The following is a 26,975-nucleotide window of genomic DNA, read 5'->3' as shown; positions in this document are numbered from 1 at the left end:
AATTGATATAATAATTTATTGATAATAATTGTTTAAATTAATATAATAATTAATACTTTTGACTCATCTATTTTCTTAAAAATGGTTTTAAAAAACTTTTTGTTTTGTGAAAACTTGTATCTAAACTGTAAGTTATGCGTTTTACAGTAATTTTACAGTTTAATATCAAATTAGAAAACATTATTATAAGCTAACCATTGTGAATTGGGCTAAAGTAAGGCGATAGTTTCGAACACTGGCTGGTTATGTACTTGCTCAAATATTGATTTCGGATCATTTTTAACCAAAAAAAGTTACGGACTGCAGCTTTAATAATGACAAAATATTTATTTTTGAGTGAACTATCCCTTTAAATTGAATGAGAGGTAGAAAGTAACCTGCCCAAACAGCTGCATTTCTAATTTAATTCTGCTCAGTTCACAGGCCATGAGGCAGACAGTCTTCCTTGTTTCTGTGGAGGCATAGAGAGAAAGAGAGAGAAGAAAGAAGAAGAATGAGAAAGACTGCAAGAGCCTTGCTCTCCCCTCCCTCTCCTCCCCTTCTCCCTGTCAGGTTGGCTTTGTGCAAATATCTGAATGATCTTGTTCTGCTGTGGGAGGGAAAGAAGCCACACCTACAAGCCCAGCTCAGCAGGCACACAATTTTACAGTAATTTTACAGTTTAATATGGTACTATAGACATTGCCCTAACCTGCTTATATGGTATTAATTTTATTTGTGCAGGTCTTAAAAAGGTCTTAAATTTCAGCTTAAAAATCATGCAGAAACCCTGTGATAAGATAATCTTTAGAACCACCAAGATAATTGGGACATTACCTAGGATTGTTGGAAAGGGGAGAAATTGGCCCAAAATCAGTCCAATTAGCTTGTGGTGTGTACCCAGCATTAGAGGGAGCATACGATTTGTCAGCTATAGGTCAAAATAATCCAGATTATTTTACTGTGAGCTTTGATTAACTGTGTACTCCTACTACTCATTCTCTTTTACTGTATAGAAAAAGAGCAGCTTGGACATTCCCCTAAATTCATCTGAAACAACATGCTGTCGGACAAAATATTTATTTTTGAGTGAACTATCCCTTTAAATTGAATGAGAGGTAGAAAGTAACCTGCCCAAACAGCTGCATTTCTAATTTAATTCTGCTCAGTTCACAGGCCATGAGGCAGACAGTCTTCCTTGTTTCTGTGGAGGCATAGAGAGAAAGAGAGAGAAGAAAGAAGAAGAATGAGAAAGACTGCAAGAGCCTTGCTCTCCCCTCCCTCTCCTCCCCTTCTCCCTGTCAGGTTGGCTTTGTGCAAATATCTGAATGATCTTGTTCTGCTGTGGGAGGGAAAGAAGCCACACCTACAAGCCCAGCTCAGCAGGCACACAAGCAGTTGCACGTTTATGTAACACACACACACACACACACACATACACCAGCCCATAGCTGCCCCCTCTGGCTGGAATTTGAATCGTGCACTACAGCGGCATCTTCACCCCTCCTCTGAAGAATAGATGGTAATGCTTTATTTACAGTGTCCATGTTACAGATATTACATGTTACTGTACTTGATTACATATAGTTATGGTTAAATAAATTAATCATTATTATTCAATAAATATACATACATTCATCTGTTTGCAGAATCTGGACTGTCTGATATAGATCATAAATCATAAAGGAAGAATTTCAACACGGAGAGATATTCATTGGCTTAATGTCTGACATTCAAGAAAAAATGTCAAATTAAATTTCAGTTTTCAGGAGAGCAATTATTTAAACAATTTACACTAAATAATACACTGTTGTCTTTTTCAAAGATGTCTTTTGTACCATTATAAAACTATTGTGAGGACTGAAAGTAAGGCTGAAAGTAATGTTTAACAATATAATAATAGTAAACATTTGAAATACAAAGAGGATACATGTTTTACATGTTTGAATACTGATACATTAAGCATAGATTGAAAGTTGACCAAATTACTTGGAGTTAGCCAAAGAACTTTCCCAATTTGCCATAATTTAAAATGCATTAGCTGCAAAAGACTTATACATCATCTACATTACATACCAAAAGCAACAGTAATCATCATAACCATTACGTCAGGCGAAACAATTATTGTCAATAAAAGAGCAGTATTTAATAGAGCCAAACTTCTAATGTATTTTGCACCACCAATCAATACATTACATTATGCATGTTATCAGTATGTATGTTCCTGGGCAAAAACACTACAGCATTGGCATTGTTATCACCATGCTCTGGCTGAGCAGTAGGGGAATTTTAAACTATCTCTTTTAAGTCCCCATGCTTCCTCAAGCATAGCAAATAATTTTTTTTAAATGTAAAGGCTTATGGGTATTCCCCCATTGTGGGATCCTTCAAAACAAGGACCATCCAATCATGCAATAACCACGTTATTTGTTTGTTTGTTTGTTTATAAAGTAATTTATCATGTTACAACATGCATTGCTTTCCTTTTAAAATTCTGAATTTGTATTTTATTTTTTAATGCCAAAATACACTGTTAATATTGAATTTACGGTTAAAAAAGCTTGCAATTTGTTGCCCTGTAGAATTAAGTAAATTCAATAAAATTATTCATTATGATTTAGCCATAATAAATAATATTTTTGACTTGATAAATGTAAAATGTAATAAATTAATAAAATCTATTTTAAATATTTTTTAAAGTGACCTGAAACACAAACAAGGACTGTGAATTAAAACAATGGTGGATAATGTAAGATTTAAAGGCAGCAGACATACAGACCCCACAGAAGCTTAGAAGTTTCACTAGAATGAAAGTTTGCCATATAACAGTGAGCTTATGCCGGGTTACATTTGTATCAAAGGTCATGGAGAGTTAATTATTATGAAGGACGCTGAGCCCTAAAGGATGGAGCCAAGACTGTCAGACTTGCTGGATTTTTAAACCTGTTGCATAACAGGGGATTCGCTGTCAGACACTTCATTCAGATCAATGCAGTTTTATATGGTGTGTTGCTGTGAATGTGTTTGCAATGTTTTTGGCAGTCATGTGATTGTACATTAATTCGTTTGATCTTGTATTTGTGACCGTGTGTGTGTGTGTTGAGGGGAAAGGCCCCGAGTGAGGAGCCAGAACAGGAAGTAAGAAACAGACCACACACAGCTGCTACATGGAGAGAGTGGGTGTGAGGAAGTGTGTGGGAGCTTGACATTCACAAAAACACACAATAAGCCATATTCAGTGAGGGAGTGAGACAGAGAAAAAGAAACAGATTGCAATATATTGATATGGGGGAAGCAGACTGAAAAAAAGATCTTGAATATGACATCCTAAATTCTAAGTTTATTACAGCTGTTCACCGGATGTTTATTCCATTAATGCCCGGGAACACTTCCAACAGCATTTTCAACATTAGTCATATTAGCAGGTGATGGTTAATGTCAGTTAGAGGATCATACATTGGTGTCATGTGTGGCAGGTGGGTGAGGTGTCCAGCAGGCCCAAGCGGGCACGATCAGAGCATGGCGGGCAGTGCCAGGTCTGTCTGTGGTGCTTTCCGCCGGAGCAGATGAGGAGAATGGAGCCGTGGGAGAGCAGTGCAGAGTGACTGCAGCATTAACCTAATTACAGTCTGGCCCTGCTAAATAAACACTTATTAAATTTGCATGCTCAAATACACTTCTGGACAGTGCAGGTCACAGTGCATGCAGCCTTTTGCTGTCACCCAAAAGTCCACACTTTGTTAAAGAATATTCATTAGTTTTAAAAGGATATGATGTAATGACCCTACTCAAAATAAAATAAAAAGATATATATAAAATAAAAATAAAAATTTAAAAAATAACAAATTTAAAATGACATTTGTCCAAGGTGTTTCCCTCTACAATCCAAAATGCTTGGATAGGATCCAGCATACCATGACTCTGCAAAGTGGTTTGGAAATAAAATTAAAAATAAAATAAATAAATAAAATTCATGTATTTTAGAAGATATAAAATAATAATTTACTTATTTATTTAGATGCAGGGCCAATGGGAAGTGGAATTCTTATATAAGTTATTATCTTTAAAGTTAGTTATTTAAGCACCACACAACCACTCTGACCAAAACCGCAAGCTCTCATTTAGGTGGTTAACTGCACAGTTAACAGTTTGTACAAAGGGTTTGGTTTAGTTGGACCTTTAGCCTCTGCTGGTAGATGCAGTAACTACACCAACTGCTTCTGAAAAGCATCTTTCTCCATTGACAGCCGTTCAAAATTAGCCATGTTCTGACTTTACGTACTAAACACTTCACAAGACGTTGATTGAGGTACTAGAGTTGTGTGGATTATTGTGATGTTTTATCAACAGTTTGGACTCATTATGACGGCACCCATTTACTGCAGAGTATATTATTGGTGAGCAAGTGATGTAATGCTCCAAATCTGTTCCGATGAAGAAACAAACTCATCTACATCTTGGATGGACCGAGGGTGAGTTAAATGTTCAGCAAATTTTAACTTTTATTTCACCGTTCCACTATAACACGATCACTACTGCGGTGCCATTCTTGTCAACTGCCAATAGGGGTCTCCCTCTCCCCGCTCGTTGAGGGCGCACATTTCAAAGATCAGAAACATACTGGAACAATGTAAATTCTTTCTCTCAGAATTAACTAAAAAAATCCAACACAACAAACAAAACAAATGCAAATCAATGAATATGTTTACCTACCAGCAAATATTCAAGTAATAGGCCTATTAACAAAATATGAGTCATTACAAACAGTTCAAATTCCAGTGACAGTATCCTGGACCTTTAAGAAAGAAAATTGCCATGTTTTTAAATAAAAAAGCGTTAAACTGTAGCCACTTATTATTCTGTTGGTAATTATGTTCAGGTCCAATGAGATTTGAGCAGATTAGGTTCATATAGAGGCTGGATTAACTTCCACCCGTACAATAATCCGCGTCAGCATATTTCTTTGACACGTAACTACACAATAGAGTGGTGTCTTAATTCGTTTCGAGAATTTCTGTTTGTTTTACAGCTTTCTTCTTGAATTTAGGCACCTTGCAGCTCCCTGTCCAGTCTGCCACGACACTGACAGATTCCTGGGCTGGACCGCCTTTGATAAGCATCCTATGGTATTTTGTTCAAGATGGCGGTGGCGAGCATGGAAAAGGACGCGATAGTAAGTCACAAATACCTTTGAAATCTTACAATGCTTCAGATTTTCGTAAAATAGCCTTTATTGTTAATAAAACCGATTCATTTAATAAGAAGCGCAGTGGAAATCAGTTTGCATCACATGCGACGAGATGACTCGTTCATTTCTCACACCTAGAGTTGAAAAAATAATAATGATTTTGTTAAAATGCAGATGTGGAAGACCGCAATGGACAAGGAATACTTCAAGCGTTCTTTTAGCTCTGATGTATTTAGTGCACATGTTTTTTCATCAGTCTTTAAAGCTTTAGTGCAGATGTAGAAGGCGTGTCGTTTTATTGTTAAAATCGTTTGCGTCTGCAATACAGCGCTCGTGTTTTATTGCATTCCTTTTTTTTTTACTTGTAAATCTTCTCTTTCTCATCTGAAGAACACCGAAGATGATGTTCACCTTAATAATTCGTTTGGAGATTCTGGGTTTATCTCCCCTGATAAAGAAGACATCTCTCGTATTCTGGTAAAGATGATGTTTAAAAAGCATCGTTGTTATCTTATGCTATAGTTTGTTGCATTGATTTTTTTCTTCTTCCCCCATCTGACATACCAGACAGTTCCTTTCAGTGGACGGATCAGAGGTGGGATGAGGCCTGGGAAGAAAATCATAATAATGGGCATCATTGATCCAGAGCCAGACAGGTATGTTTTCATATCAAAATTGCATACATTTAAGAATGTACACATTATAGCAGTTGCAAATAGTTACATCAGACAGAAACTCTGTCTCAAAACCTTGTAGGCTCCCTTAAACTGCATTTTTGGGCATCATGGGTCTATATGCTGTCTTGATAGGCAGCACTATGTTTTGAGAAACTGAGCCTCTTGTTTCAGATTGCGTTGGGTTGTAGATCTGCTTGAGACACACTGCATGGGTGTGTACACTGCTTCGTGATGATGGGTGTTTATATTAGCTGTTAAGGAAACCAATATCAAAACCGTGAGAGCATTGGGTGTGTCTTGGAAACTTAACATTTTAGTATGTTGATTCAGATAATCAGTGGTAAATCTTTTGATTCACAGGTAGTTCACGTTCACCTTATGTTGTTCGAGCCTGTATGATTTTCTTCTATTGTAGGGTGATATATGCATAAATCTGGGTATAGATATATACACGCACACCTTTAGGGGTACATTTCCTAACATTCTCAGTCACCATTCACGTTGTTGCAGTTGCACCGCTGCTTCACTTATGCATATGCATGCAGTTTTGAAGCTTAAGTATTTAGGTAAGGAAGTGGAGCGCTAACTGGCATGTACCATATGAGAGCCTAAGAATGGGCAAAACTGAAAAGACTTAACACTTGTTTGTGATATTACACAGTTTTTTCTGTACCCAATATTTAAAAAATTTACAAATGTAATAAAAATATAGGTATCGGCATCGGTATCGGCAAGTACCAAAAATAAAAGTATCGGTATCGGGCGAGTACTGGAAAAAGTGGTATCGGTGCATCCCTACTTTGTAGTATTTATAGTATTATAATAATATTACTGTTTTACTGTATTTTGATCAAATAAATGTAAGGTAAGCACTTCTTTCAAAAACCTTGATCTTGTGTGTGTGTGTGTGATTGTATTTTTTATTTTTTTTCCCAGAAAGTATGACTGCTTTTGCATGTTGATTTATTCCTTTATAATAGCCAATTACAGAATTATTCTGTATGGCAGAGAGTTGTATGATCAAAGTGGGCAAAGATGCTCAAAGATAAAGAGTGATTATTGTTTGTAATTGGGGCTGAAGGCGAACCAAAAGATGGGTCACTGTTTGCAAATGTTGAGCTGAGATAAGCAGTCATGCAAAATAAGACAAGTATTTCCTTTCAACACATTGTCCACAATGCCTCTCAGTGACTGACAAAGGATTCTTTTGATTTGATCTCATTTTGCTCTTTCTCTCCTCTCCTTTCCACATTTATACAGATTGAGATCCATTGTGAGCACCAGCGTTTTAGGATCTTTGTGGATGGACACCAGCTCTTTGACTTTTATCACAAAGTAAAGTCTTTGCCGGCCATTAATATGATCCGGATAGTTGGGAGTCTTCAGAAGACTTAACACTTGTTTGTGATATTACACAGTTTAAAAATTCGGAGTTGGTAAGAATTATATTTTATATATATATATATATATATATATATTACACACACACCCTTATTTATTTTTGTTTAATTGAATTCTTTTATGCTCATCAAGTCTGCATATATTTGCTCAAAATACAGTAAAAACCGTAATGTTGTGGATAAATTATTTAATTTGAATATATTTCAAAGTGTAACTTGTTCCTGTGTTGGAAAAGCTGCATTGTTGGCATCATTACTCCAGTCTTCAGTGTCACATGATCCTTCAGAAATCATTCTAATATGCTGATTTGGTGCTGAAGAAACATTTCTTTAGTTGAAAACAATTGTGCTGCTTAATTTTTTGTGGTAACCTTATTACATTTTGCTTCCAGGATTCTTTGAATATAAAGTTCAAAACATTTGCATTTTGACATCTTTTGTAACATAAATTTCTTTACTTTCACTTGTTTAATGTAATTCATCCTTGGTGAATAATATTAATTGAATTTATATAAATATTAATTTATTTTTTTTAACCTCAAACTTTAAAACAGTAGTGTAGTTGTTTAATGTTTCTTTAAAACTAGTTCCAAACGCTTTTTGCATTTATGCATTTGGGAGACACTTTTATCCAAAGTGACTTGGAATGCGTTAACGGTATGCATTTTGACTGTATCGTTCTCTGGGAATCATTTTTGTGCTGGTCTTTTTTTCTCTTTTTTTTGAGAGTATAGTAATGGTTCCTGACCTGAGAGGATTTAGTAGTTTGTTAAACTGGTGGGTTAGTCTTTAAATTGTAATTATGCAGCAATTTTAATTAAGCATCCCCAATACGGTCCTGATATATCAATGGTTAAGTGGTACTAATGTGTCATTTCAGCTCAGGAATTCAGCCTTTCTAAACTGACTGCTGATCCATTAGGAATGCACTGTGATGCTCATTCAATGTGGTGGTGATGGATGCCAATGCAGGCCTAAATTACTATGAATTCATGGAAAGTAGATGCATGCTATTTCTCTGTAATGTTTGATACATTGGCACACGGTTTGTAATGCTTCATCATGCAACACTTGTCATATGTTTATGATGACATAAGATAGAAAACATATTTGAACAGATGAATGAATCTTTAGAAAAACAAGAACTTTAGGCAGTGCATTGCACAAGAAATGGGCTGTTTACATGCTTAATGTTTGTTTTCTGCACAGCTTTGACATCAGTTTGACCTGTGGTAACAGTGAGGAGAAAGATGATGAAGAGCTCATTGATGTGGCCCTTCAACTCCGCGCACGATTCACCGAAAGGCAGTTCCTGAGGAATGCACAGGTTTCTGGGAAATGGAGTGAGGAAGAGGCACCCATAGCTTACTTCCCCTTCATCCCGGACCAGCCTTTTAGGGTAATGAGCTGAAACACTGACATCTACATGCGTTCTAATCTGAGATCTCTAATCTGCACGAAGCATGAGTCCAGGGTTGTGTGCAAAACCGATGGCAGCTGCTTCATTGCTTAGTCAGTCAGACTTAACAGACACCACTGTTGTATGCAGGTATCTCTTCAGACAGAAGGAAGTACCCACATAATGTGATATCTAGTGGAAATCTGAAATGAAGTGGCAACTCTCTGAATACTTTTATTCACAAGGGATGCATTAAATTGATTAAATGTGACAGTAAAAGGTGTTGTTACAAATTATTTTTTAAAATAAATTCTTTTGAACTTTCCCGGCCATTAATATGATCCGGATAGTTGGGAGTCTTCAGATCACCAAGCTGGGCTAACCAAGCACACCTCAGCACACGCCAGAAAGGACTTCTCACAGGTGACCATCTGCACCTGTGCGTTTGCCGCAGCTCTCACAAAGACATCAACAACATCTGCATTTTCACTTCTCTTTTCCCTCCAACCTAACATTGTAATGATTTCTGAGTATTGTATCATAACCGGTTGGTGAATGGTTGCAATATCAGATGTGTGTTTTCCAGTGTCTTTGCTTCACATTGTAGCTTATTTGTTTAGCTTCAGTAATTTTTCAGGGATTGCTCACTTTGATATGCACTCTGTGGCAGTAACATACGCCACTGGGATTTAGCTGCTCTCCATAGACACTGCCAATGTACTTGTGCTTGTAGTCTAGCAGTGTAGTTTCAAAATGATCCAAAACTCAGGAAATCGGATAAAGTTAATTTTACTTCATTTCATTCTGATGACAAATTTGCTTTAAATTTATTATTAGATACTCTGAAATGCTTTGGCTGCTAGAATATAAGATCTCGGATTCAGCATTTGCCGTTCCACCTGGGTTTTATTTGCATTATTTAATCTTAATTAAAATATTTTGGAAGGAAGATGTTATTTTATATCCAAATTGTGTAGCAGGGTTTATGGTAGACTTCTAAATAGCGTACATTTCCTTTCCTGTGTCTGTTCATTGCAACTATTCATTTTTGGGAAATATATGTTACACTGAAATTGTCGAGTGTAGGGCTGCCCCCTAATAGTCGACTAACCATTAGTCAACAAGAAGAGGCTTAGTCTATCAAAAATGTATTAGTCGCTTGGTCGCAGAAAAAAAAAATCCACAGGAAGTGGTGAAGTTACGTAGTGGTGTGGCGGACAGATTATTAACAGCTGGTCTATGTGGTAATTACAGTACATCAAGACATCAAAATGTTTGTTTCGTTTATCAACCTCAAATGTGGCTTATCTAAAACATGCAAGTAGTAGCAACATGGCTGCTTGCTCTAACATTAACCCAGAAAAATGTGTGCTATTCAAGTGTTTGTGGCGTGTGGAAGCTGAATAGTAGTGTGCTCACTGCATGACAGTTAACTTGGAGGCACCAGTGCGATCATTTGCATTTAACTTAATGCTCTGTCATTTTTGCTCTTAGCCTCTTACAGAGCAATACATCTCTTGAATTTGTAAAAGGTTTACTTGTATTTGTGTGCAGTGCACTCACAATAACAACAAAATGTTGTGCTTTTGTAAAATAATGAAAGCAAACAGGGTGCGCTCTCTGCCATCTAGGGCTCTGTGAACTTGAGCATGTAAAAAAAACAAATTAACCGAAACTCTGTGCTTGCCTCACAGACATGAAAAATATATCTATAGAAATTCCAATTTCTACTTTTTAATGATCCAATTCAAATGGAAAACAAATATTTCAGATTGTGTAATCCGTATGAAACGTGCATGTCCACTGTGGAGATGACGAGTCAGTGTCTGCAACTTCATCGCTGCAGCTGAAAATACAGAAAACACTAGTTTATCAATTAATTATTATAATGTTAAGGCAGTCTTGCTGTTTTTTCCCCTGACGCATTCATAATTTTTTCTGCCAGTGTGCTGTGGCAAGTTTTATGCGTGCGCTTGAGCACTGATAGGCTATAGGCAATTAAAGGCTCATTATTATGAATTATATGGTTTATTAATATGCGATTAGTCAACTAATTGCTAAAAATGAACGACTACTAGTCGACTAGAAAAATCTTTAGTCAATGGCAGCCCTAGTAGAATGTCACATGAGGATTATTTATTGAGGTAGAGGACTTTTTTTTTTATTTTTGGAAATTTGATCATCCAGTCATTCTCTTACAAGCCAGCACAGTATTGAAGTACAACAGTATAATGTTAAATCATTGACAACCAAACCAACAAAATTACTGCTTTTGGACACAGATGTTTAATTACATTGTTTTCTGTGAGGAATGACTTCAGTGCTGCAGTTTTGCAAAAAATAAACTCCGCTTATCTGTTTACGCTTTATTATAAGCACCTCGTAAAAAAATTGAAGGAGCAGATATAATAGGGCTGAATTGTTTCTTGAATGTACCGTCATCCACTGATGGGCTTCGTAATAGCTTAGCTGTGGGTATAAAGTGGGCGTCTTCAGTCTTCAAAAAGAAACTATTATTCTCTCCTCCTCCTTCGTACTCATAATGTCACTCCTCTTAATATAAACACAAAATGAATGGTCAGCATATTTCCTGTATTCAGCAGTGCTTTTTGCTCAGAACCTCTGCCCTGTACACCTACAATGCTGTCCACTCGGTTGTCTTCTGCTCATCTTCCATTTGTAGGATTAGTATGATGGCAGTGATTATTATTGCTACTTATTATTACATTACAGTATCCAAAAAAACACTTCTTGATTTGCATTCATTTTCATGACATGCATATGTACACTACCATTCAAAAGTTTGGGATTTAGTTTTTTTGTTTTTTTAAGTTTGAGACCGCATTTATTTGATTGTAACTGCAGTAAAAACAATAATATTGTTTGTGTGAAATATTTCAATTTAAAATTCCGTTTTATTTTAAAATGTAGTAGTTTATTCCTGTGATGGGATGGCAAAACTGAATTTTCATTTGATCCTTCAGAAATACCATTCTGTTATGCTGATTTGATGCTCAAGAAACATTTATTATATTATCAATGCTGAGAACATCTGTTCTGCTTAATATTTTTGTGGAAATTGTGATATTAAGTGGTATTAATTTATTTAAAGGGGTCATATGATGTTGCTAAAAAGAACATTATTTGGTGTAATGAAATGAGGCATTTGTTGCATTCAGTGGGGACATAATTACTGATTATATTGACTTATACTGTCTTTTTACGTGTTGCGTTGCATTGCGCTGCTTTAACATAAAACCATGTCTGCATTTGTGATCGGAGAAATTACAAACAACAAGCGCTACTCTACACTACCCAAAACTCGCGTTTGAATCCTCGGTGGCAAATCCTTTAAATATGAAAAAGTACTTACAGGCTGTGAGTCAGATCAGCCGGCATCGTAGTCTACTCTTCCAGGATCAGGAAACAGTCCTCCATAAAATGCGCTGCACACATCTGAATATTTGGGTTGAAGTGTTCTGGAACAGTGTTGTAAATACAACTTAACCACTGATTTCTAGTTGTGTCCTCTTTTGGAAGGCCAAACAAAGTAGTTTCGCTTTCACAACGAAACACACGGCGTCTTCACAACATGGCGGCGGCGGTGGTAGCAACAATAAAGTTATGCCTCCTTTGTTTGCGTGAACATTTGGGCGGCGTTATGCAAATCCCACATTGTGACATAGACATGTGGGGGCGTGTTTAAACGAGGCATTTTAGGAGGGCGTGGACCAGTCGTAACTTTTATAAAGAATATCTCTGTGGGTTTGAGACTTTAGTCTTTGCAACTTTAGGGATCTTATCTATTCACGAACAGCTTGTAACACTCCAAAGAGAAAGGAAAACTTGAAATCGCATTATATGACCCCTTTAAAAAAAAATTACTGACCCAAAACTTTTGAACGGTGGTATATGTAGTGCTACTGTCACATTAATTCTTGTGTTGATGAATGTTCCCTGTGCTGTAGTGACAGAGTCAGGAATGTTTCTTATTAGTCAGTATTACTGTATATTCAGTATTATGGTCAATTATGGCTATTGTAATATTTTCTAATATTATACTTATACTCAGTCTGTGTCCTGGAACTCATTGAAATAGAGGCAGTGATGAATGAAGTTGAAGGGCTGCTGTTTTTGTATGCTTTACTGGGCGATTAACTTGACTGAATTTCATGTGATGGAATAATGCTGTTACACGCCAGAGAGTACTTGAGACCAGCCAAAAAACATTTGTCCAACTCATCTTCTGGTCAACATTGAAGTCAGAAGATTGAGATTGAGTGCAATAGGAAACTTGTATTAAAGATCCTTACTCTGCTGAGAAGGTACTCCTGATAGAAAACTCCAGCTAAATAAGGTATTGTACATTTAATGTGAAGTAGGTCATTTTTATACTTGGCTGATTTTCCTCTGCAATTGTTTGTCTCTCAAACTCGTGCAGACTTTGTTTAATTGAGATTGAGAATCGGTATGGCAGCACAAGCAATATGGTCCTTGACCACACACCCATCTGACATGTTGTGGCAAACGCACTTCGATTTGACATACTAAGCAACTGAAACATGGTCGTCTGGACCAATGTGATACACTTAACACAATTGCTAGTTAACTGCTAAATCAGTGAGTTGTGAGCTTCATTCTGTCTGCTGCTGTTTTAACATTTAAATGCTGACCATTCTGAGCATCATTTAGTCTCGGAACAATGTGTGTGAAATTACACCTGGATAACTGAAAAATGGGGAGGGAGAATCTGTATTTACAAAAATAACAGGTGAGAAAGAACATAAGGAGAGAATGTAAATAGTGTTAATGTATTTGGCAGACGCTGTTATCCAAAGTGACTTACAGTTTATTGAAGTTTTAACAAACTGCATTTCTCCCTATGATCCTGCTAATATTACTGATACCAGTTCTAATGCTTCCATCTTTATTGCTGTCTCTTGTCTTGTATCTCAAAATTACCAATCTTTCAAACTGGTTCACATTTATGAAGGTTGAAAATGAATGTCCTGGTTGTAAACCGCTGTTATGAAGCCTTCAAACTTTGGATGTACATATATTAAACAGGGCCTCTGTATGCTTAATTTTTTTTAATATATGTATTTTTTGCTACTGCAATAATGTCTTAACACTAAAGAGTGTTTGTATGGTGAATGTGATATTTAGTCTGAGTTTTCACTGGTTACCAGTTCATCAACATTTTAGTTGATTTCTTTAGATTCTAGGTAGCATGGTACACATTTCCTTTTTCCTTTTCAGAGCTTTGTTTTTAGAGCTTAATATGCCAGTTCTTTTATTTAAAGAGAATATTTCAGACGTGTTTATGTATTTCTAAAGTGGCCCATTACTTGGAGGTAGTTTGTGATGTTGGATGTAGTTGTACAATCAATTTCATGGATTAAAACCTGCAGAGTTGGTTCAGTGTGCTTTTCAAAACTTGGTATTTATCAGAAATGTGCCTATTGAAATATGGCATTGGTGTTTGGGATCTAAAATTGCATTCTTACTAATGATTTACACCAACTGAGTTAAATTTTGACTTGCCCTTTTATTTATTTTTTTGTAATGCACTTCATGTATGGTACAAGTGCTTCTATTGAAACTAAATCAATAAAAACAAACAATAAATCCATAATTTGCTAAGGTAAGAAATGTTTGTCATCAAGAAACCCCTGTAAAATACTTCAGTGTGTGTGTGTATATATAGTACAACTAAAGGGTAGCAGTTGGGTGAAAAAAAAAGTGTATGCGTGAATAAAAATGTGCATTACAAATACCTAAAAGTACACTTGTGGTGATTAATTCTGTTTTTAAAATTTGTCATCTGGATAATCATAAACTAGTTAATGTCAGTGCATTGTGTTTTGATTGTAAAGGTAAGATTTGGTTATTTTGTAATTTTGTGAATTTTGTAACCTCCATGAATTTCGGTGCTTTTATAATGGATTTGCAGACCAATAAATCAGTCAATAACTCAACAGATTCTGAAGTCATTTAATGTGTCCTGTGTAAGCACTGAACATAATCTTCACCTGGGGGGTATTCCAGAAAGTAGGTTATGTGGGTATGTTTAAGGGTGAGTTAGTAAGCGGATAAACTCAGCTTTCAGTTCCAAAAACACAGGTAACTTTCAGTGTATGCAAGTAGCTAATTATTCTCTTCGTCCGGAGTAGGTCATGTTTCAGGGTTAGTTTGCTTCAGAGCTATCAGCGCATGCGTGACCTAACGACGAGACTCCAGTGGGCGTGGCGGACTGCGCACAATATTATATATTTTTATAGTTATCAAATATTACATATGTTAATTAGAAAGCACTATTATAAGTAATAAGGTAATATTATATTCTAATGTTATTATATTTATTTTATTGTCATATATAATGGTTATCGAATAGTTATCAAGTAAGCAAGGTTTGGGTTAATCAACCGAGAGTTCAGGGTATATGTGACGGTAAGTTAACCTGGCTTTCTGGAATACACCCCTGATCTTTAAAACTGTTTGGCGGTTTACCAGTTCAAACAAAACGCAAAACCGTAAATAGCATCAAACTCTGTAAATACTGTAAATTGCAAGAATAAAGTGCCCTCTACTGGTTGGTTTCTTTTACTGGAGAAAGAAATTATTTCATTTCATTGACTGAAATAAATATAACATGTTTTGAAGCCATAATTAAGATTACCCTCAGATCAGCCCTTATGTATGTTATACGTTTTCTGCTGGCAATACAAAAACAGAAAAAGGCAGTACATTTGGCACAATGCGAAGTTCATTCACAAAAGTGACCAATAGAGAGAGCTATACGCGCAAAAACGTACCGTTGCCATCTATTATTTTCTATATAATACTTGTGTTAAAACGAGGTCTAATCAAAGTATTAAAAAGGGAATATAAAATTCTTAACTCTTTAAACCTCTTTGAAAGAGGGTATTGTGGAATAACTGAAGGGGGATTTTTATACAGTATCTGGCATCCTGTCTGCGCAGTGACGTATCCATTGAGCGCCAACCAGCGCGACTCCAGCGTCGCAGTCACTGTTGACCCCACACAGCCATGGCACTGCTCTGCAGATCCACAGGGTTACTTCTCAAATACAGTAAACTGCTACCTTCTGCATTCGCAGCAACAAGGCAATGCAGTTCAGGTAACCGAAATAATGTCTCCGTAAAATTAATGGCTTCATTTTCAATGTCACTCTCGAGTTTTGTTTTGGTTGGAAACTTGCGTCATTTGCCTGCGCTGGTTCTGTGACTGCTGAATGTGTTGTACTAGTACCTGCCACTTAATAATGGAAAAACTGAGCTTTATAGTAGCTGCAATTACATTTTTTTGTGTGATTGTTTACAGTTGAAACATATTTAAGAATAAAATAATAATATTGATATAATAGTGCGAATAGTAGAGATCTCTCCAAAATAAAAAGCCATGACAGCTTGTGAACTCTGAGGTGATATATATGCCAAATCAATACTGGTTTATGTTATTTTTAAAAATAGCATGGATCCATTGTTAATTTGTCATGAGTTAATTTGACCCCCACCTTCATCTCTATTGCAGGTGGCCAGTATCAGTACATACTAGTTGACAAAAAGGGTGAAAAGAAGAATGTTGGTTTCATCCAACTGAACAGACCAAAGGCCCTGAATGCTCTTTGTGATGGGCTTATGATGGAGGTGGGCAAAGCCCTTGATGCATTTGAGGCTGACAGCGAAGTGGGAGCAGTTGTCGTCACAGGAAGCGAAAAAGCCTTCGCAGGTGTAAAAACTGTCTGTGAAATTAGTTGTGTGTTGTATAGAATTGTTTCGGATTGTGTTTTATTGACACATTTGCTTTCATAGCTGGAGCTGATATTAAAGAGATGCAGAATCGAACCTTTCAAGAGTGCTATGGTGGAAACTTCTTGGCACATTGGAATAGGGTATCAACGGTCAAAAAGCCTGTTATTGCTGCTGTCAATGGGTTTGCGGTAGGTAAATGATTTAAATGCATTCACTAGAAGGACTGTTTAAACCTTATTCCCACTCAAGCATAAACATAATATTATTGTCCTGTCCAGCTTGGTGGAGGATGTGAGTTTGCCATGATGTGTGACATAATCTATGCTGGGGAGAAAGCACAGTTTGGACAGCCAGAAATCCTGCTCGGGACCATTCCTGGTACAATAACGCATCAGTTTTTTGGTTATGTTGATTCATTGTTGAAGAATAATTATGAATGGGAAGGGAATACTAAAAAAAAAAAAAAAAGGCAGCTGAAATGACACGATTTCTTTGGCTCCAGGTGCTGGTGGCACTCAGAGGCTTACAAGAGCAGTGGGAAAATCCCTTGCAATGGAGATGGTTCTCACAGGAGACCGAATCTCAGCTCAGGAGGCAAAACAGTCTGGTTTGTCTTTCAAACTTTCTTTTGCCCTACACTACAGGTTCTTTCTTCTTCTCTCACTTAAAGAAGTGGACTATAATGTATTCATCTTCATAGGTCTGGTAAGTAAAGTGTTTCCTGTGGATCAGCTGGTTTCAGAAGCGATCAAATGTGGAGAGAAAATAGCTGGCAATTCCAAACTTGTTTCAGCAATGGCAAAGGAAGCTGTTAACGCAGGTAAGAGTTTCATTAAAGAGATAGTTGATACTTTTATTGTTGAAATATATTCTGCTCATGTTTCATGAATGACTTACATTAGTCTCATGGAGTTAAAAAATACAAACAGTCCTGTGCATCCATTTAAAAACTGACAGTTTTATTTGACCTTTAATTACAGCATTTGAACTGACTTTAGCTGAGGGCAGTCGACTTGAAAAAAGATTGTTCCATGCAACCTTTGCAACGGTACGTCACTTTTCTTCCACTTATTCATTTCCTTTTTTGAGGAAAAAGATGACTTCATTCTTGAACTTGCTGTGTTCTAATTTTCAGGAGGACAGAAAGGAGGGCATGACTGCTTTTGTCGAGAAGCGAAAGGCTGCTTTCCAGGACAATTAAAATTCCAGTGGAAAATACTGAGGTGTTTAGTTTGTGATCAAATGCTGTTGTTATAGTACTCTACTTTGCCTTAATTTTCTTATCAAGTGTTTCTGAAAAACATCACAATCTATACCTTTGGGTTGACAGACTTACATGTAGTTCAATGAGCTTGCATTTAGCTTAGTTTATACATTACCCATTTCTAATCAATGTCTGGGTATTGTTGGTGGTCTTTGAAACCTTCTTTATTGATACTCTATAGAGCCAGTACAGTAACTCATTTATGCTTTGTGCTAATTTACACGTTAACAGTTAAGAGAGAGAAAATGCCATTGCCACAACCTTCCTAAACTGTTTGTAATTACTGTACAACACTGTTGAAAGTTTTGCAGAAGCCCTCTGATTTGACTTTGTATGTTGATATGGCCCTTTATTTGATTGAAATTCATTGGGAAAGGACGTGAGACCTCGCAATTCCACTTTGTACACTCTAGATGGTGCTGTGGGTGTATTTTCAGTCTCTTCGTTCAGCTTATCATTGAGGTAATAAAGTCGCTGAAGTAGGCTAATATTTTTGTAGTGATATTTTTAAAATTATATATCTGATATTTGACAAAATAATTTCAGTGTAATGTAATATTATTAAGTGTTTTAATTTGATATAGTGCAAAATAGGGTTTTGGGGGACACTACGAATTATAGTGTTTATAAATATAGCGCAATGCAGGTTTCGTGCGGCATAGTGAAGTTTGTTTATTACCAACGACAGGATCAACATATAGCAAAAACTCTTTTAAAAAATCATCTAACTTAGTTCTTAGAAACCAGGTCATCACATAGGCCTACGTTTTAACATATCACTATTGAAACGATGATTTATAATAACAAGGATTTTTTAAAATCTTATTAGCCTATGCGCTTTTTAATACATTTTTTTAAATGTTACTTAAATAACTTGCCATTTGTAGGCCTATTCGTTTTTCAATAACTTAAATGCAAAGTAATTTATGAAATGTCGCAGCTTTTTAAACTAAACCGTTAACTTTCTAGTTACTGATGAATAAGTGAAATGCGCTAAATCATAACTTTCATCAGTTGTCAGGTTAAAAGATCACCAGAGAACTTACAACCCACTTCTACGTATTAAACACTGACTATTTTATGTGAAATACAGCGTCCAGAAGGACCACAGCAAATGTAATTAAAGGAAGAACCTATTCATCTCAATTGCACATCAACTCGGACCATTTTCTCACTTAAAAATCTCGGCTTTTTTTCGCACGGCGTCTTTCCAAGCACTCTCAAACGTCCATAGCCTAATTGATTTTAAATTTCATTCAATATTCCCTCAGACTCCAGCTTTCTTTTCAGCCCCTGGAACAAAACTTTTAAAAGAGGAGAAAAAAAACGTTCTCTCCACACACCGCAACAGCACAAAGGTCTCCTTAAAGACAGCAAAAGAGAGGTTCTACTTTGAAGTCTATCCCCTGCTAACGAAAGGTCAAAATAATAAATGTAGACCGAATTGAGGCGCTCAGCGCAGACAAAAGGGGCAAAACGTTACATTTTGGCAGAGGCAGCTCCTCATAGCGTGATAAACTCATTTAAAAAAGCAGAACCAAAGAGGGAGCAGCATGGTTCCTCGGTAAAAGAAAAGAGCTTTGAACTGATCAGACAGTCTTGGCTCCTCCGAATGTCTTTTCTTCCATCAGTCTTCCATCTTTCCACTTTCACTCTACATTTCGCAGCTGCAAAGCCTCCACACACCTCTTTTGGAGCAAATTTCCCTGAATTACAACAACATCACCAGCAGTTCCTCTTCATCAGTAGCAGCTGCACGTCTTTTAGGTGGCGTTCTTCATTTAGACGCGAGTTTAACTTCATGTAGCTTTCTAATTTCTTTTTTTTTTTCCAAATAAATGTCCCAGCTTGATAGGGAAAAAATCCTCACATTTTTCTTAATGACAATACAATTTGCTTAGACATTTGATACTTTACTGTTTAGCATTGGATCTTGTGGGAATTTAATTTAACACCATTGTCGAACGTCAAGAGCAATAACGTACAATTTCACGCGCAGAAGGCCTGTGCCCGGGGTTCTTTGAAAATCAGTTTAGAGTTGCAATTTCAGTCACACTGCAGATGATGGGCTTGAGTAGCTACACGGAACTTTCCTCAACATTTTAGATTACCTTAAGTTTTATATCAAGTTAGCCTAATGGTTCACACTGTGCGCAAAATTACAATGCTTGGTCGTTTGCATGCCTGTAAGTCATGCATGTAATCATGTGAAATAATGATTTTGAAAACACTTGTTGATAGAATCTGCTATGCAATATTTTAAGATCTATAGGCCTACGGATATTACAGTTAAGCTAGCACTGCCGCTGATGTTATTTAAGTTTTAATGGATATAGTAATTTGCTAATTAGCCTAATCATTTATATAGGCCTATGTTTTGGAAATGTAAATGCAAAAACAACTAGGCCTATTAAAAAAACCATAAAACTTGGTAGGCTATATCGACAGATCGAGTGGATGTTTATGGTTACCTCTCACGCAAAGGCCATTTCTGTTCGCGAGTGTACATTTAGCGCTTTTTGATAACTTGTAATTTTTATTATTTGCATGGGTATCTGAAAATGTAAGAGGTTATGACTCAAATAACGCAGCAAGTTCATACATTTATGCCAATGCAATGATGAAAATGAATATGCCTTCTCATTCTGAAACGGAAAGTAACATTAGATATATGCATAACCGGTCGTGCTTAAATCTGAAAGAAACAGTAAAAAAAAAAAAAAACTGACGCTGTCATGGGTACGCAGAGGTAGCCTACGCAAATTACGTAGGCTATTCCAAACGCAGGTTGCGTTAGAAACGTAGCTCTTATTGTGTGTAATACGTTTAAAGGGTCACATGATTCCCCAAAAACTCTCCAGTGTTCTGTCACTGCTTTGAAATGGTTATACTAAAAGGAATCCCGTCCATACTTACGCCTGAATTATTGTATGTTTTGGCGCAAATGGGCCATGGAGATGAACTTGGTAAGTCGTAAACGAAATCAGATCAATGTTTCTCTTTACGAACGTCACGCCAAACCTTCTGAAGCCTGACGTTCTTGTGTTACGCATGTGATATCTGGATGAATAGTCTATAAGACGATATACCTGTTTGGATAAATATATCCTGTCATTGGTTTATACAAGGTTAGATACGATTTAAAAACGCCACGGATAAATCCTGGTTCGTGCAGTAAAGCGGGAAGTGATATTGCTTTTGCAGCGTTCCGCAACTTGCGCTTTCATTTCGATCATCAAAATGTCACTCAGAAAACTTTGTAGACTGTCTCTCATAAAAATGTCACATTTTTATTATCTCTAAGCCAAAGCACATATCCGCATATTCGACTCCCGCTGATGTTGAAAAGCGACGATTTTCTGTCCGGCTGTAGCATTGAGTGGATCTGGTTTGTCATATGAGCGCAGACATCAGGGCAATACAGTTATAAGAAATGAACTCCGTGTATGGATTGTCATGTATCACTTTTTTTTTTAGTTCTTGCAGACGCAAATTTTCCAACCTCATCTATTTGTAAATGTGGTCCAGTGGAGATAAGAGCGGATGGTATGTGTCGCGTCAACTTTTACAAAATGTAGTAGGAATTTTTTATACAATAAAACTGTTAAAAATGATTAGCCTACATGCTCTTTCATAGTTAAAAAAAATATTAAAAAGATTTTGCACATTTCTTGTACTGTTTGAAAGAAATCTCACGCTAATTTTTATGGTTTTACAGAAGTAATGATAACTGACAATTTGATAAACTTATTATTGTAATTCCAGATCTACTCAGCCCAAAATAATTCTTAATATGCATTAGTTGAACAGCCAACTGACATTTTTGTCACTGATAGCTTTGCATTTAGTTGTTTAATCAAGTATATGGTTTTACTTTTTAAGGTGTAGGTATACCAGAACTTCTGAAGGCAATACTGAAGCTTTTTCCTCTTGATACCTATGAGGATTCGGTGGGTGATAACATTTGCACCATTCTCTGGCATCTTTTATTTTTTTAATGGCTCAACCACAAATTTACACTCTGTTTGTTCATGTATGTAACTTATCATAATTGTAGGTGGTGTCTGTCACTGAATAAGGTCTGATTTGTTAGGCAGCTGTCATGGACCTTGTGCAGAGTGACAAATTAAAGGGGCTGAAAGTGCCGGTATGGGACCAGTACTCTGACCTCCTGAAACAAGCAGGATCAGATGTAAGCTATTATATCCATAAAAGGTCAGAACTCATATGATGAGGACTATTCATCACTGCTGAAATTAAATTTGACCAACCTAGTTTTACAAAGGGAATACAAATCATTTGTCCAGGACGTAAAATATTATCTTAATAATATTTCACTTCAAATTTACTTTAAATAAAAAAAAAACTATCTATCTATCTATCTATCTATCTATCTATCTATAAACCATACACTAATTATCACATTAACAAACAGTCTTAATTTTTTTCTTTCAGGGTAACTTCAAGTTTGTTGAGCGTTTTGCATTTTATGAGCGTGCTAAGAAGGCATTTGCTGTAGTGGCAACTGGGTGAGCATTTTTATTTATGATCTATGGTGGGTCTTTTTAACTATTAAAATATCTTATATTTATATTTAAGAAATAATAATAATAATAATAATAGATGATCTTTAAATCTGTCTGACAGGGAGACTGCACTGTATGGAAATCTCATAATCAAGAAAGGTGTCATTCCGCCTGGTGAACAATGCTGAAAGAAGGCTGCTTGGTACAGTTTAGTAGAGTTATTACACCAAAATTCCTATAGATAACGCATATACAAAATAGCTTTATAAAAGAAAGATTGTATATATACAAATATTTGTTATTAATTTAATGCCGTCCGTTTAGATTTTGATTACAAAAATTACTCTGTTCATAATTTTTCAAAGAGTTCAAAGAATTTTCTGTTTCATATTTTCTGTAGTGTGATGCAAAATCAGTAATAAGACAATTTCTCTAATAAATAGATTAGAGAAAATCATATAATAAAATACAATTTGAAAATGCATTTCAACTGTATCAAATGTATTTTCGTTTTTGTTTTTAATGAAAGCTTTGTGAAATGAAAGTCAGCTCTGTTTAACATTTAAACATTTGATCTTAAAGTTCGAATATACCTGGTCAAATGTAGCTTTTCTTGGGCAACAGGTGTGAAGCTCAATCCCCACCTGCAGCATTTCATTTTGTTGCCCACTGTTCCTTGAATTAACAGCTGAACTGAGCTCTGTGAATGTTCTCTCGTTAGGAATATGGAGATGTAAAATGTTTGCTTTTCTTATACTTTGCCTTAATAAATACTTTCAACATTTTTTCTTTTTTTTTAAATTATTTTTATTAAAAAATGTATTTCATTTACTCATTTATTTTAAAATGATTCAAAAAACAGTAAGCGATCCATATGGCTTATTAATTATGGTCACAGTCTTCTCGGTATTGATGAATTGCTAAACAGACATACAATAAACTTTCTTTTTCTATGTTCAATATTAGCTATATTAAAAAGAAACCAGGTTAAAACACATTTCAAGATTTAAAAAAATAGATAGCATTTAAATATGCATAATGAATTAACATCCAGTATTACAATCCTTTAGACATGATATGACTTATTCTATCATTGCTTATGATAAAGGCCATCCATGTCTACCTCTGGCTCTGTGTGCACCCTTTTGGGGCGAAAGAGGAATATATTCATAGGAAGAGCCTGCTGGTCAGACTGATGTCCTTTAACATCTGCGTGGTACAGGTCGTCTTTGTCCACTTCAGGGCTTGAGTACATGGGCCTGACATTACCTCCAATTACATCCTTCTCTCCTCTCATTGGCTCTTCAGCTACACTAAACATGCCATGGTATAGATCATCTCTATCTTCTTCTGGTTTGTCATACATCCGTACCTGATTGTGTTCCAGAAAGTAGTTTTCAGGCTGTTTTGCATCAGCTGGATGTTTTATGTCAAAGGAGTGGTAGAGAGCATCTTTATCCTCTTCAGGTCTGTCGTATTTCTGCTGTATTTCTTCTTTTACAGCTTTCCAAATCAACATGTTGGGATTGATGTCAAAATCTGTAATGTCCATGTCCTGTGGTGGCTCCACCTCCTTCATTCCCAGGATCATCTTCTCATTGGGATGATCAAAACTACAATGGAAAACATATCTAATTTCAATGATTTGTAAAAAATTTTTTTTACAGATTTTATATATACCTCGAATATATAGACATACCCTTTACAGTGTGCAGAAGGCAAGACAATACTTACACCATAGTGTCCTGAACTGCATTGCCCAACAATTTTTCCTGCAGGACAAATGTAAAAGTAAATTTTTTATTTATAAATTTTTTATTAAAAGCAACAAGTCAAACATTAGCATATAGATTATTTTTTAAAAACATTTTAAGTAATTGAATTAAATGATGAAAGGGTGCTGCTTAATCAGAAATCACAGATTTATATATTAGAAAGTTCATTCAAATTAATATTAAATTCTTTACATCCTTTTCATCTTGCTCAAAATGGCAAGAAGTGTCAGGGCAGCAGTCCTTGTTAAAAACAGTTGTAATTAAAAGCGACTATAGCCATTGTTTATTTTTTTTCTTTTGTAACTTAAGACAGTCAAAATATTTTGCTGTAAATTAAGAGTGTCCATATTAGAAGTGAAACCTACCCTGGGCCTGTATGGCTTGGCTGAAGTGCTAAACAGCAGCACTGATAGGCAGACTAGAACAGAAAACCTTTAATGTGGGAAACAAAACATGAGTGTTGAAGCTCATACTTTTAGATTAAAGAAAGCAAATATCCATATATAACAGTGAAGCTCATCAAAACTCACCTGATCATAGTGGTTCCTTATACAGTGACAATCACAACGAAATATGAAAGGTGTTTTACATGGAGCTGATGATAACCGTCTTACCTGTAATAAAGATCAAAGTTCAGCAATAAACTGACTTTGGGCCTGAACTCAGTGCAAGAAAATCTTTTTTTTACCATGTGACTTATTATGTGTATATATATATAGGCCTATATATACGTATTATTATTATTTTCCTTTTTTTCATTGATATAATGGTCTTTTCCCAGGCAGTTAATATATTTCATTAAAATAAACACTATGCAGCAGGCAACGCTGCGTTTACAGATCGCCCGATTATTAAAATAATTTGGGTTTTTTTATGCACTTCATGCCCAACACTAAAATTATTTAATCTTTATCATGATAAAGGAAGCAAGACACTCCTTACCTTTCAACATAAGAGTCGAAAGTACAGTACAATTGAAAACAGATAAGCATTCGCTGTTATCTGACCTACAGTAAAGTATCGAAGATTAATAATGCGTGTGTATACAGATGACTGTGGGAAAGGCTAGGAAATCAGCCTTTGGACTCAATTCGAGAGGTATTGCAGACTACCCTTGTTTCATGTTAAAAATATGAAAACATTATGATAAGTATCGAATATTTAATAAAGTAACTGTGATTTAATAGTGACACAACTAATTAGGAATAACGTAAAACCTGTAGGCTACTTTTTTTATTCAACACGAAAATCGTAACGTTTAGGCTTTAAAGATGTTTGAGACAGACATCCGACAACTAAACGCGAATGAATGCAGTATAGGGTCAGGTTTGGGTTGAGGATTAAGGATTAAAGGTTAGTTAGAGTTCGGGATTCTGCCAGGGCTCCAGCCACCCAAGTGGTGCTCTTTTCCCAAGCATCAAATAAAAACACAACCCTGCAGTCACGGGGTCACACGGCGCACCGCCACAAGATGCACAAAAACTCCTGAAATTATATCTGTCATATCTATGTCGATTTATGTGCAAACTATAAACTATCTGTAACAGGTAACTAAAAGTAACTATTTTTAAAGCACAAGCTGTTGAAGATGGACTTCTGTTTGTGGAGTGAAATTGCAGCTGATTTGCTAATTAGCTTAAAGACTAACAAAACAGGAACAAAACCTAAAACTCAATGTGAATGTTATGATGAACTGCAAAATAATTAATGACCAGCTTCAACACTTTAAAAGTGGAAATTATATTTTGTGATGCATTTAATTCTATTCACTTTACAAATTAGTTTTTAGATTATTTTTGCATACTAACATTAACATTTTATAATCCTTTGGTGGCAGCAACCAATAAATAAAGCCTCTGAGACACTGAATTGAGTTGATTCACGTTCAAAAAACTGCTGCATGATAGGCCGCACACCATCATGTTTGTTCAGAAAGCCCCTTTTGTAAATGCGATTGCTATCCCGTGGTGACTAACGGCACCCATGCAGACGCTCTCATCTCCCACGGAACTGAGTCAAAAATCTGTGCAGCAGCAAACAGCGTCTGACTGTGCAGCATGAGACTGAGGGCAGACGAGCGCTCTGTGATCTTAATGCCTAGTGCTTGGCCTCATTATTGGGCTTACTGCGGGATCAAGAGCGAGATGATGTTTACTCACGACTCGAGTGCAGACAACTTGAGTCACGATCTCACTCTCACCTGGAAGGCTGTTTCAAAAGGCTCTCGGCACAGGAAATGTGGCACCTGAGTTCCTCGCATGAGGAATTTATTCCAGTCAGTGTATTAACAAAGCCTTCAAGGCATCTCCGCAGAAAACATTCTCCTTTTCTCACCACTGTGACTGTGCATACCTGTAATTAGACAGATTGTGATTTTAATACAGCTGAAGCCTGTGGGGCCCCACACAGTGCTTTGATGCTTGTTTCACAGCCATAATACTCAAGTAGTTAAAACACAGAACGATCAAACCTGCTTGGTTAATGAATACAAATTATGGCATTATCTCTGGAGTTACATAGTCTTGTGGACTGTGTTATGATGTCTGTTTGTTGTTCTAAATGAATGAAGATGTGTTTTGTGACAGTATATATGCTCCCCTCACAAACCATGACTAAAGAGAACACGCTTGCTTATTTGATAACTTTATGAAGCAGACTTATGCTGAAAAAACCACAGGAAACATAGAAGTAAAACGTCTCAGGTTACTTATGTAACCATGGTTCCCTGAGTAGGGAACGAGACACTGCGTCCTCTAGTACACACATAACCACCAGCACATTAAATACATATATATACATATACAGTATATATATAGAATGGATCATACTCATCCACCATGGTTCCCGTGCCGGAGCCCCGTTCAAGAGGCGACTCAAAGAAGCCTCTAGTCCAGACCATCAGCAAGGTGGTCACTATGAAGCCATAGAACCAACCAAACATATAGGTCCAGCATAGGAGACGGAAATGCAGGAAAATTCCTACCTAACCTCA

At 36.3% G+C, this 26,975-nt stretch overlaps 4 protein-coding genes across 7 annotated transcripts; 3 read left to right on the top strand and 1 right to left on the bottom strand.

Annotated features, from left to right (window-relative positions):
* Positions 1 to 1,380: 1,380 nt before the first annotated feature.
* echs1 (enoyl CoA hydratase, short chain, 1, mitochondrial) lies at positions 1,381 to 18,172 on the top strand. Of its 2 annotated transcripts, XM_016556775.1 has the most exons (9): positions 1,381 to 1,414; positions 15,688 to 15,784; positions 16,198 to 16,395; positions 16,479 to 16,606; positions 16,697 to 16,796; positions 16,921 to 17,025; positions 17,119 to 17,238; positions 17,399 to 17,466; positions 17,554 to 18,172. In XM_016556775.1, exons 2-9 carry the CDS (start codon positions 15,694 to 15,696, stop codon positions 17,617 to 17,619), a joined length of 876 nt encoding a protein of 291 aa, XP_016412261.1. In that variant the 5' UTR covers positions 1,381 to 1,414; positions 15,688 to 15,693; the 3' UTR covers positions 17,620 to 18,172. The 2 variants fall into 2 exon arrangements, with proteins under 2 accessions (XP_016412261.1, XP_016412260.1); XM_016556774.1 differs by lacking the exon at positions 1,381 to 1,414 and having other exon boundaries at positions 15,620 to 15,784.
* On the top strand, positions 4,929 to 8,655 carry LOC107743593 (galectin-related protein-like). Its single transcript, XM_016556924.1, has 4 exons — positions 4,929 to 5,152; positions 5,558 to 5,644; positions 5,735 to 5,823; positions 8,454 to 8,655. Exons 1-4 carry the CDS (start codon positions 5,120 to 5,122, stop codon positions 8,653 to 8,655), a joined length of 411 nt encoding a protein of 136 aa, XP_016412410.1. The 5' UTR covers positions 4,929 to 5,119.
* A 2,281-nt stretch (positions 18,173 to 20,453) lies between the features above and the next one.
* On the top strand, positions 20,454 to 22,966 carry fuom (fucose mutarotase). 3 transcript variants are annotated; one of them, XM_016556779.1, is made up of 6 exons: positions 20,458 to 20,648; positions 21,169 to 21,228; positions 21,565 to 21,632; positions 21,776 to 21,874; positions 22,138 to 22,211; positions 22,330 to 22,966. In XM_016556779.1, exons 1-6 carry the CDS (start codon positions 20,564 to 20,566, stop codon positions 22,394 to 22,396), a joined length of 453 nt encoding a protein of 150 aa, XP_016412265.1. In that variant the 5' UTR covers positions 20,458 to 20,563; the 3' UTR covers positions 22,397 to 22,966. The 3 variants fall into 3 exon arrangements, with proteins under 3 accessions (XP_016412266.1, XP_016412265.1, XP_016412263.1); XM_016556777.1 differs by having other exon boundaries at positions 20,462 to 20,648; positions 21,160 to 21,228; XM_016556780.1 differs by lacking the exon at positions 22,330 to 22,966 and having other exon boundaries at positions 20,454 to 20,648; positions 21,160 to 21,228; positions 21,776 to 21,897; positions 22,138 to 22,212.
* A 332-nt stretch (positions 22,967 to 23,298) lies between these two features.
* LOC107743520 (uncharacterized) lies at positions 23,299 to 24,589 on the bottom strand. Its single transcript, XM_016556776.1, has 4 exons — positions 24,514 to 24,589; positions 24,349 to 24,415; positions 23,943 to 23,980; positions 23,299 to 23,821 (listed from the first exon to the last, which is right to left on the bottom strand). The coding sequence occupies exons 1-4, from the start codon at positions 24,519 to 24,521 to the stop codon at positions 23,299 to 23,301; spliced, it is 636 nt and encodes a 211-aa protein (XP_016412262.1). The 5' UTR covers positions 24,522 to 24,589.
* Between the last annotated feature and the right edge of the window lie 2,386 nt (positions 24,590 to 26,975).

Source organism: Sinocyclocheilus rhinocerous, unplaced genomic scaffold, assembly GCF_001515625.1.
Source record: "Sinocyclocheilus rhinocerous isolate Xijiao unplaced genomic scaffold, SAMN03320098_v1.1 scaffold677, whole genome shotgun sequence".
Taxonomy (NCBI): domain Eukaryota; kingdom Metazoa; phylum Chordata; class Actinopteri; order Cypriniformes; family Cyprinidae; genus Sinocyclocheilus; species Sinocyclocheilus rhinocerous.
The sequence above is the reverse complement of the archived record's forward strand: the minus strand, read 5'-3'. Positions and strand labels throughout refer to the sequence as shown.

What these genes read in the sequence shown, in the direction of transcription:
- LOC107743520 (XM_016556776.1), bottom strand. An exon ending in CCAAGCCATACAGGCCCAGG is followed by an intron (nt 23,981 to 24,348) that starts GTAGGTTTCACT and finishes TTTGTCCTGCAG; the next exon opens with GAAAAATTGTTGGGCAATGC. An exon ending in GCAGTTCAGGACACTATGGT is followed by an intron (nt 23,822 to 23,942) that starts GTAAGTATTGTC and finishes TTTCCATTGTAG; the next exon opens with TTTTGATCATCCCAATGAGA.
- fuom (XM_016556777.1), top strand. Translation starts at nt 20,564, where the DNA reads ATGGTTATACTAAAAGGAATCCCGTCCATACTTACGCCTGAATTATTG. An exon ending in GGGCCATGGAGATGAACTTG is followed by an intron (nt 20,649 to 21,159) that starts GTAAGTCGTAAA and finishes TTTTTTTTTTAG; the next exon opens with TTCTTGCAGACGCAAATTTT. An exon ending in TTGATACCTATGAGGATTCG is followed by an intron (nt 21,633 to 21,775) that starts GTGGGTGATAAC and finishes CTGATTTGTTAG; the next exon opens with GCAGCTGTCATGGACCTTGT.
- echs1 (XM_016556775.1), top strand. Translation starts at nt 15,694, where the DNA reads ATGGCACTGCTCTGCAGATCCACAGGGTTACTTCTCAAATACAGTAAA. An exon ending in AAGCGAAAAAGCCTTCGCAG is followed by an intron (nt 16,396 to 16,478) that starts GTGTAAAAACTG and finishes TTGCTTTCATAG; the next exon opens with CTGGAGCTGATATTAAAGAG. An exon ending in TCAGGAGGCAAAACAGTCTG is followed by an intron (nt 17,026 to 17,118) that starts GTTTGTCTTTCA and finishes TCATCTTCATAG; the next exon opens with GTCTGGTAAGTAAAGTGTTT.
- LOC107743593 (XM_016556924.1), top strand. Translation starts at nt 5,120, where the DNA reads ATGGCGGTGGCGAGCATGGAAAAGGACGCGATA. An exon ending in GCATGGAAAAGGACGCGATA is followed by an intron (nt 5,153 to 5,557) that starts GTAAGTCACAAA and finishes TCTCATCTGAAG; the next exon opens with AACACCGAAGATGATGTTCA. An exon ending in ATTGATCCAGAGCCAGACAG is followed by an intron (nt 5,824 to 8,453) that starts GTATGTTTTCAT and finishes TTTTCTGCACAG; the next exon opens with CTTTGACATCAGTTTGACCT.